At 39.7% G+C, this 9,538-nt stretch overlaps 1 protein-coding gene across 4 annotated transcripts; it reads right to left on the bottom strand.

Annotated features, from left to right (window-relative positions):
* Positions 1–4,039: 4,039 nt before the first annotated feature.
* Positions 4,040–7,168, bottom strand: LOC138616071 (uncharacterized). Of its 4 annotated transcripts, XM_069690130.1 has the most exons (10): positions 7,090–7,168; positions 6,621–6,926; positions 6,440–6,493; positions 6,295–6,330; positions 6,052–6,168; positions 5,926–5,950; positions 5,772–5,812; positions 5,622–5,672; positions 5,400–5,512; positions 4,040–4,550 (listed from the first exon to the last, which is right to left on the bottom strand). In XM_069690130.1, the coding sequence occupies exons 1-10, from the start codon at positions 7,136–7,138 to the stop codon at positions 4,425–4,427; spliced, it is 918 nt and encodes a 305-aa protein (XP_069546231.1). In that variant the 5' UTR covers positions 7,139–7,168; the 3' UTR covers positions 4,040–4,424. The 4 variants fall into 4 exon arrangements, with proteins under 4 accessions (XP_069546231.1, XP_069546223.1, XP_069546215.1 ...); XM_069690122.1 differs by having other exon boundaries at positions 5,622–5,812; positions 6,295–6,309; XM_069690114.1 differs by having other exon boundaries at positions 5,622–5,812; positions 5,932–5,950.
* Positions 7,169–9,538: the final 2,370 nt, after the last annotated feature.

Below are 9,538 nucleotides of genomic sequence, written 5' to 3' on the forward strand. Positions count from 1 at the left end.
CAGTATTTATAAGCATCGACACAGAAAAGGCCTCAAACAGCATCTTGCACACGCCCATAAGAGATTAAAAACCGACATCATGCTCACATTTGAGACTGAAGCTTCTGTATATTTCAGTTAAGATGATTTTCAATGACATTGGAACATACGTCATCCAGAAAAAAAACAAAACTATTTTTATTCATCTACCCCCAGAGAGTCCATGGGAGGAAAAATAAATTGTGCTACTGTTGATCTGGCTCGCCCTTGAAGGTTTTATTTATTTAGGCTACCTGAGACAGGATTGGAGGCGGGCTATGTGGTGTCCTTCTCAGACTCGAGCGGCCTTTTCTCTCCCTGGTGGTCAGCAGACGCCCAATCTGCACCATGAGTGAGGCTGCTGTTCGGCTCTTCATGCACTGCATCGCTTTTCTCTTGCGCTTCAGAATCAGTCATTCCTTCTGTAAGTTCCTCTTCTTTCTTTGATGTGACCTCTTTTACTTCTGCTGTATCCTCCGGCTGTGACTCCACAACTGTTCTCTGACTCTCTTCATTCTCCTCTTGCGGATCTTGCACACTTTCCTCCAAGATTTCACTCTCTATTGCAGCCATTGATTTATTTGACTGGGTTCCTTGTGATGAATTATTTTCTGCCCCATCATTATTCATTTCTTGATCCTCCATCTCACTGGAACCTTCTTCTTTTTGTAATCCAACCGCGTCTGTCATTTCATCTTCTTTAATATCAGGGTCATTTGACTGCGCCTCTTTTTCAGATTCCTTATACTGGTGAATTGTGACCTCATTTATCTTCTCACTATCTTCATCTTCTGGATCGGTTTCATGCTCTTGGTTCTCTTTTTCTGCCTCAGTAGTGGGCTGATCTGATGAGCTGATGTTTTTAACTTCGGTTTCCCTCTCATCATCATCATCATTGTCGTTTAAAGAGGAGACAACTGTGTCCACCTTCTCTTGCATTATATCAAATGTCTCATGCTGACTTTCCATTTCCTCCCCATCATAATTAACTTCCTCTTCAACTCCCTTGATTTCAGGTTTATCATGATCTTGTGTATCAGATATATTTGTGTCTGTTGCACTTGCAATAATCTCATTGAACTCTTCATTTTGTTGCATTTGTAATTTCTCAGTCTGTAAGACCTCGATTGAACATTCCTCTGACAGTTTCCCCCCAACTTCAGTAATCTGTTGAGCGTCTGGGACATCTTCAAAGTTAATCTCAACCAAAGAATCCTTCTTTGTATCATCCAGACCATCCTCAATATGAGCTAAACTGTCATGAGTTTCCCCAGAAGAAGCTTCAGTCTCCGTTCCTTCCTCCTCCTTTGTTTTTTCTGCCTCAATGTCTGCTTCTTGTAGATTCCCCTCAAGGATTTCAGCTTGAGACAGAGACGATTCTAAAACACTTTCCACAGGCTCCTCAACAAGTTGTATATTGTCTTTAATAGTGGCCCTTTCCATTGCTGTCTCTGTTCCTACAAGCTCTGTAGCACACACATCCACATCAGCAAGGCCAGAATATGGAGGGATCTCCACTGGTTGTGCAACTTCAATATTTTCCTCTCCTTCTGAGTTTACTATCTCCTTATCTACAACCGCCGTTCGGTGTTCATCACCTCGTTCATCTTCTGATGCTCCTAACTCCTGAGCACGAACATCTAAATCTGAAATCCCATTGGATAACAACAAGTCAGTGGCCTCTGACTCAGACTGTGATGTATTTTGATCTGGAGCAGAGCTGCTATCTGTTTTATTAGCTGTCCTGTCAACTTGATCAAGTGTAGTTATTGTTGAGTCTCTCTCCTCCTCTGTACTACTCGGTTCATCTGACTTTATATCTGCAACAAGGAGCTTGTTGACTGATTCCCCTTCTGAAAGTCCCGTTTCCCCTGAAATAGTGAGTTTCTCCGAAACGGCGTGCTTTTCTTCCTTGTCCGTGCTTTCGGATAAATCGGCCTCTTCAGAGACATTAGGCTGTGTGGTGGAAAGATTGGAGACTTCTGCTGAAAGACTTGATTCTTCTTCAGTTTGGGAATCATGTGACTTTTCTCTAAAAAGTATAAAATAACATGAAGCAGTTGATGTTAGTAATGTTCAGTACAACAAGGAGACATTGAGTGATAATAGTGATTAAAGAGATGTTTTTTGTTTTGTTTTGTTTTTTAAACAATACCATATCATGATGGTTCTGTAACACTTATCTGGAACCAGTGGCTGTCTTTCTGCCACTGGTTCTTGTTGATTAGTTATGTTCTTCCTTCTCAGCCTACGCTGCAGACCGAACAGTACTTTGAGTTCTGTACTACCTCTGGGTCTGTATTCCACAATATATTTTGGCTTGAGAGGTTTTTTTTACATGAACCTCTCTGAAAGGTTGAACCACGATACTACACCATACTGCTAAATTAGTATGCACCAATGCATTTTATTATAAAGTTACTGAAACTACAACTTCCATGAGACGGGAACAATGGCTTTTTGTCCAAACCTTTATCAAATGTGATTACAATGATGAATGCAGATATGTATGCTTTTTACCTAATCAGGATACAAATTATGACCGTGTGTATAGAAAACCTTCCACCAAAATGACTCCAGAGAACCTTATATTCTGCATTTTAATCAACATTTGTCTCTATCCTCTCCCTCTCCTGTTGATCTTCCCGGCTGCACACAACGCAAGACTCACTTGGAAATGGCCACCTCTGTTGTAGTTTCTTCTTTAGGACTAATCTGAAAACAAAAAACAAAAAAAACAAATGTCTCGTTAAATAGAGAGTAACTAATGAACAGAAACAAAATGTACATGTGCTTGAAGTTAAAAAAAAGAAAAAAGAAGAGTGCCAGCACTACTCTTCATAGTGATCATCAGCAAATTATTAAGTATTACATTCTGAATTTCGATTATCAATAAAAAAAAATATATATATATTAGCGGATATTGCTGATGCGCACAGCATTAATTAATTTAATCAGGGGGACAACCAATCAACTGTTTAAGAAACAAGTCTGGTCAAAACCATTTTTAATATAGCCTACAGCCTATTGTCAAAACCCAATGTAGCTGGACCTTGTATGAAAGGCTGGAGGGCATTTAATTTGTAACGTAAACAGGAAGTGGCGGCGTCAGGTAACTTCAGCCGAAATGCGGACCGCTTGGTATTGGTGGCATCAACTCAGGTGTTTCTGCTCACGCTAACTTGACACGAGCATGGGACCCTAAAGTTAACCCGTGTCATTGTTTTGACTCCCACGTGACTGTCGGGTTGACGAAACTCCACCCAGACCTGCCGCCGGCGGACTTAAGCAGGTCGGCACGGTGAACGTCACGCGGTGCCTCCTGGGTAATGCAGTTTATGTAGGACAAGTGATTTAGAGAAGGGGGTACTGGCAGCTGTTGAGGAACCGGCGAGTACTTTTATGCATAAGTCTACGGTACTGGCCCAACTTCGAGCACCTCCACGGTGTACTCCTACCGCGGGCTGGTTTCGTACCTCTGTAGTCCTGAATGCGTTGTTGTTGTAGAATCTGTCTTGTAGTTTAGCAGCCCACTCAGCGGGGTCGACGCCACTCTCTGCCACGAAAGAAGAGGGGGGAACTAAACATTTTACAGTCTCTTCGATGTCATCGCATATTAAAAGCTACACTTACCTTCTCTCCGATTAAGAAGTGCGTCGAAATAGCGTGCCGCGTATTTAGGGATGTCTTCCGGCTGGTCTCGGAGGACTTCGCGAGCCAGTCCCTCGAGGATGGCGCCAAATCCTCGTGGGACCCGCAGGTGAGTGTTGGAGAAAGGCACTGACATTGTGTTTGATTGTCTTCTGTGACAGCTAGCTCTGACTGCGAGAAGTAGAAGTTTAAGAGCTTTCTTATTTCCTCGTTGTTAAGTTGGGAGAAGCCTTTTTTTTTTTTTTTTTTCCCTTCTTCTTTTTTTTTAATTTTTTTTTAACCTAATAATACTACTTTAACGTTTGTAGTTAAATATGGCTGCCTCACCACTTAAACTGCTTACATGTATATTCAATGACATTTACAAAATACAAAAGTAATTTGTTACACCTGTTACCTGAAAATACTTGCGCTTCGTATCCACCTTCCACTACTTGGTAATGTTAGGCTTTGGGTAGTCACGGGAGACCACCGCATCGTGTTGATATCCGTTTCTCGGCAACGGTTCTAACTACGGACACCCAGAAGGATCAAAAGTCCCCCAAAAAAATCACAAGAAATAACAGCTTTATTTGTAAAAAAACAAGATGTTATTATTAGACGTAGCACATGCAAACAAAACAATGAAATAAGTAGCCTACATATGAAAGAGTTACATTTACAAAAAAAAAGAAAAAAAAAGACAGCGTGTCAAGGCATATAAAGAAACCAGACGAGTTTGTCTTCTCTCTCTGCTCCAGCTGCTGCGACCTCAGTCAGGCATATGTGATGACTGCGTATTCAGAGTTGGTGCTCATCTTGCGGCTGACTTCTCTGGGTACATGCAGTCTGTCTGCTGAACGTGAGGCTTGCAGGTGGGACCTTGATTCATCGCCCCAACACTGGAGGGGAAGCAGAGAAAAATTAATGCAGCATGTTATGAGTAGCAAGACAGGCTCAAGACATGTGGACCTTCAATAATGCTCTTAGATAATTTGTTAGTAAAATATTGTTTTGTATAATGTCATGTATTTTAAAGTGATAGCAGCATATTTAGGTTAAGAAACCATTTATTTCCCTCAGGTTTACTGAGGTTTGCACGTACACTGTGCAATCTGCAAATATGCAAACGACGTTAAAGTCAATAAATTCTTTAGAAAATATTCCCATTAATTTTCTAGTTTATTGGGTAGATGTGGCAAACTAAACTAACAAACTCTAATCGAATACCTCTTTAATGTGGGCAAAATGTATTGCAGTCTACCCTAAATACATAAAATAAATAACTATGTTTATTTGTGCAATTCCACACTTGTGGAAGCTTACATAGCATATAAACAAGAAAGATACTTCATTTACATTTTTATGATCTTTTGATCATATGATCTTTTGATCATAAAAATGTAAGGAGACATCTAAAAGTATTGTTCAGCAACCCCATAGGGACTTAAGTTCTCTCTAATACATAACGTATCTTTGATTTAAACTAAAGCCTTGATCTGGCTGTGGAGCAGAGCTGTGTAACTGTTCATCCACTGAAGCTAGATAGCTAGATAGTCACTGTGCCTCCTTGTGCATCGACAGCTGTAAGCTATAAGTCATCATCAAAACATTGTAATTGTTTGTACCATTATATGATCTAGCTACAGACAATTGCCCAAAGAAGAGGGGGAGGATTAGTTGTCCTGTGAAATTGGGTTTCAGTAAGATACAAGTGACAAACGTGTTGACTACAAAGTCTTGTCTCTCACCTCGTGTTGATCTCCTGCAGCCAAGTAGCTGACCTGAGTGAGCTCTGGTGTACTGATGCCCCGGACAGTGATCATTATATCAGCGTATGGAACTTCAGTATCACTCTCATTATCTGGGTCAAAGAAATGACGCAAGTTATCATTAATTGACCGTCTCTATATTTTAGACAGTGATGCTGGGTCACTGGAAAGTGCAGTGCTATTGCTGAGAGATCATATTACCTGGTGGAGGAAGCCTCAAAGTCACTCTTTCACTTTGTGCTGACAGTGTCCCTGGGGGATACAGTATGACAGATATGACAATGGGTAGACATGGCAGGATTGCATTTGGAAGATTTGAGGCTTTTACTTTTGATATTTGAAACCTTTTACCCTTCATTGGTGAGAGGAGAGCGTGTGGTGGTTGTGGAGAGCTGTATCGGTAATGGATAAAGAAATTGACCGATGACAAATTCTGCAAAACGTAGCTTATAAAGAGTGATTGAACACAGATTTAACCAAAGAGTAGTTATTTTATTGTACTCACCCTGACCTGGAAACAACAGGCTGCCCTAGAATGTGTGGCATTAAAAGTACAATGTAATAGATCTTATTCAGTAATTGTAACATTTTACAGCAAATGTTTGTTCATAGTGTAACATTTTGTAATCACCTTTACCATTCCAGCTCTGCCTGTTCCAGTTCACACACAGGTAAACAGCCAATGTTGCAAGAACCATGGCCACAACAACAGTGACTGCTGCCAAAACCTTGATTCCAGTCAATTCTCCTGTTAACAAGGAAACAGCAACTCTGATTTTAGTAGACAGAAAGGGGAACTTTTACTTCTCCATCACACATACAGATGTAAATAATTATTGCCACAATATTTATTTGTTTCAAAGTGTCATCTCACCTCCACTTAAATCTTCTGGATTAGCAGGAAGAGAAACTGAGAAATGTAGATCGTAGTACATTAAATACAATTAATGCACAAAAATAATGTATCATTACAACTGTGGACTATTTTGTATTGGACGGTTTCAGTCACAGCTCCTCACCATTTTTAGTTTCAGTCTTTGGGTCAAGTGTCGAGTTTGGGGCACTTCTTTGAGCTGAGAAAAAAAACAAAAAAAACAAAACATTGGAAGAATTACATTAGTTTACTTCTGACTTTCTTAAAGAATTGCTAAAGACTATATATAAACCTATATTTCTTTGCATATGACACCGTTTATCTACCTTGAAGCTGAAGTAAAACGATACGCTCTGTTTTTTGTGGAAGTCCAGGGTCTTCTTTGTCTTCTGTGTAGCAAGTGTAGTTCTTTTTGAGATCTTCAGTGGACACATTTGACAGAAAAAGAGACACTGTGCAAAAGCTGCTTTTGCTAACTGTCCCATGACAACCAGAGTTGTCTGATGCTTTACTCCAACAGCCACGAACAAATCCACTCGAACAATTATAGGTACAGTTTAATGTAAACGGGTTCCCCAGTTCTACAGTCAAGAAATCCCTGGGTGTCTTCATATTTACACAGCTCACAAAACCTGCAAAGAGAGGAAATCTTATCTACTTTACAGAAAAGACATTATTTTACCTCAAACACAAAGCATGAGTTTTCTAGATGAGTGCATTATCAAATATGAATTCATGTATTTAACACCTTACTGCTATAGTCCAGAGCAATGACAAACAGCATATTTACTTTACCTTGTGTCACCCAAAAGAAGAGGAATGTGAAATGGACTGAGATCATCATTGCTGCTCCCTGTTATTCTGACTTCTTCCTACTTCAAAACAATTTAATATCTTGTGCTCTTGTAGTACTGTATGTTGATGCTTGCACCTGCAAACACACATGGAAAAACCCACACAGTGTATATGTTCTAACCCATGGGTGAGGGTGCAGGAAGTGGTAAGATGAAGGTTCTGAGCTCTGTAAATGTAATTCACAACTTTCCATCTATTGCAACTGACTTCCTGCAAAGTAAATTTCAGTTGCAAATGTAAAAGGGGAAAATGCTTATTTGGAACAGAAGGATATAACAATGACTTGAACATTATTTCAATAAAGATCATTTTTATGCATGCATCAATACTGCGATGCATGCATTCGGCACGAGGCTTGAAAAAGGCTGCAGTGCACGATAATGCAATCTGCAGATTCACCCCCTGCAGCTCACTCTTGGCTCCAAAAGAGGATGTGCTTCGCATTCATTTTACACTGTAATTAAATAACTTTTTTTGAATTTCTCCACTTTTGAAGACTTTTGCGAAAAGACATTTGGTGTTAGCATTGTAGCTTCATGTAATCAATCCTATAATTAATCAGATTTCTTATATTTCTCCTCTTTAAAACCTCTTAATGACTTGCATAGGCAACATAAATAATTGAAGTGATCTCCACTAACAGACATTATCTAGGTTAGCTTTGGCACAGGCTCATGTATTATGAAAGTAGCAGATATAGTTACAGAACATCGTTGCGCACCATTGTCAGTGAGAGCAATCACCTGAGGATCACATTTCGTGCTCGTTTCACTTTCAGTGGCTGAGGGCCTCTCACTTTCTTCCCTTTAAACAATCATTCATGTAGGCTCACACCAAAGAGTCTTTAATGCGAAAGAAAACAAAAAAGAAGCTTAAATATTACTTACTTACTTGTGTACTTGATTAGAGATTTGGTGATAATGTGTGCATGGAAAGTAATGCATCTGCTTGGCTTTACAGCTTTATGGATTTTTCTGCTGCTGACACAATCTGGAGTCATTTCAGGTGAGAACAACCACTGTAGAGTTTAAATGGTTTCTTTTTGTTTGTTTTAATGGAAGATTTAATAAATTGGACTAATTTAAGAGGAAACCAAACCATAAACATTGATTTATGACAGACTTCTGCATTTCTGACATTAATTTGAATATGCAAGAAGAATCTGAATGGAGCGCAGACCTCCCCCTCCGTGAAGAGGCAGACGTTGATCAGTGTCCAGAAGGAAAATACTTCTCCTGCCACCTTTGTTTCGGGTGTCCCTCCGGTCATTTGTAAGTCATCAACTATAGGAAATTTTCAATCTGTGTTCTTTTACTTTGTGCACCAACAAAATGCATAAATGAGATGGTAGTATAAAGGGAGACCCCCAATGCTTAACCCTGTTATATTTCTTTGAAAAAATAAAATTAACAAAATGTGTTTGCTCTCTAGTAAGACACTTAACTGTAATATAGATAATAATGTAATGTATTTCTGTTATATAGTTGCCCCGGCAATGTATCTGCACCTAATAGATGTCCAGCAGGAACATTCAACCTCTACACAGGGAAAAGCAGCATCAGTGACTGCAAGGTAGGAGGATAAAAGAAAAAATACATCATACCCAGACTTTTCTGTGTCATGCCCTTCTTTGAAAGTCAAAGAAATTGCACATTTCACAAGATATTCTTTAAGCAATGAATCAGATTCACGACAAACCTTTTGGCTTGTCACTGCAGGAAAATCACAAGTAAACATAATAACACCAATGAGGAGTCTTTGGCAGAAGTTATTACAGAACAATTCAAGAATGATTCATTACATTGCAGTTTTTGTCATTATGTGTACGTTCATTATTCATTCTTTTATGTCGCAGCCTTGTTTTCCAGGTTTGATCAGTTCAGAGGATAGAGTGGACTGTAGGCTGTGTCCTGCAGGCTTCTCGTGTGATCCTGCCAATGGGACGCTCTCTCTATGCCCCCCAGGGCAACAATCTCCTGAAGGGGTCCTACAGTGTCTGACCTGCCCAGTAGATTCTGTCTGCACCTCTGGCTTCCCTTATAAGGTCAATGATAGCATCTCAGGTCCTCCAGAAATGGGCTTTGTTTGAGAGGGAAAAAAAAAAAAAATCAAAAAAAAAAATCCATGTTTGTCATTATAAATGGTTGTTAAAATGTGCCTTAATAATTGAATATATGAAAACCAAATTGTTTTTTTTTCTTTACACAGTGTGGGCCTGGCAAGGAGCCCAGCATAGACCACACTGTGTGTAATGACTGTCTCCCGGGCTTCTATTCCACTCTGTGTACTATCCAGTGTCTGCAGTGTCCAGCAGGTAGAGCAGTTATAAAAGACCATGAACATATCTTATTCTCATCCCACACCATATATGTGTCGATTTGAAATAAAT

Source organism: Brachyistius frenatus, unplaced genomic scaffold (genome assembly GCF_029030835.1).
Source record: "Brachyistius frenatus isolate BFR_SWC_R1_liver_20210118 unplaced genomic scaffold, ASM2903083v1 Contig_1, whole genome shotgun sequence".
Taxonomy (NCBI): Eukaryota; Metazoa; Chordata; class Actinopteri; family Embiotocidae; genus Brachyistius; species Brachyistius frenatus.

Excerpts from the sequence above, each read along its gene's own strand:
- LOC138616071 (XM_069690105.1), bottom strand. The coding sequence starts at position 7,138 with ATGATGATCTCAGTCCATTTCACATTCCTCTTCTTTTGGGTGACACAA. Across the intron at positions 6,927-7,089 it reads CTTCTTTTGGGTGACACAAG|GTTTTGTGAGCTGTGTAAAT; the intron begins GTAAAGTAAATA and ends CTCTCTTTGCAG. Across the intron at positions 4,551-5,399 it reads CTGCAGGAGATCAACACGAG|TGTTGGGGCGATGAATCAAG; the intron begins GTGAGAGACAAG and ends CTTCCCCTCCAG.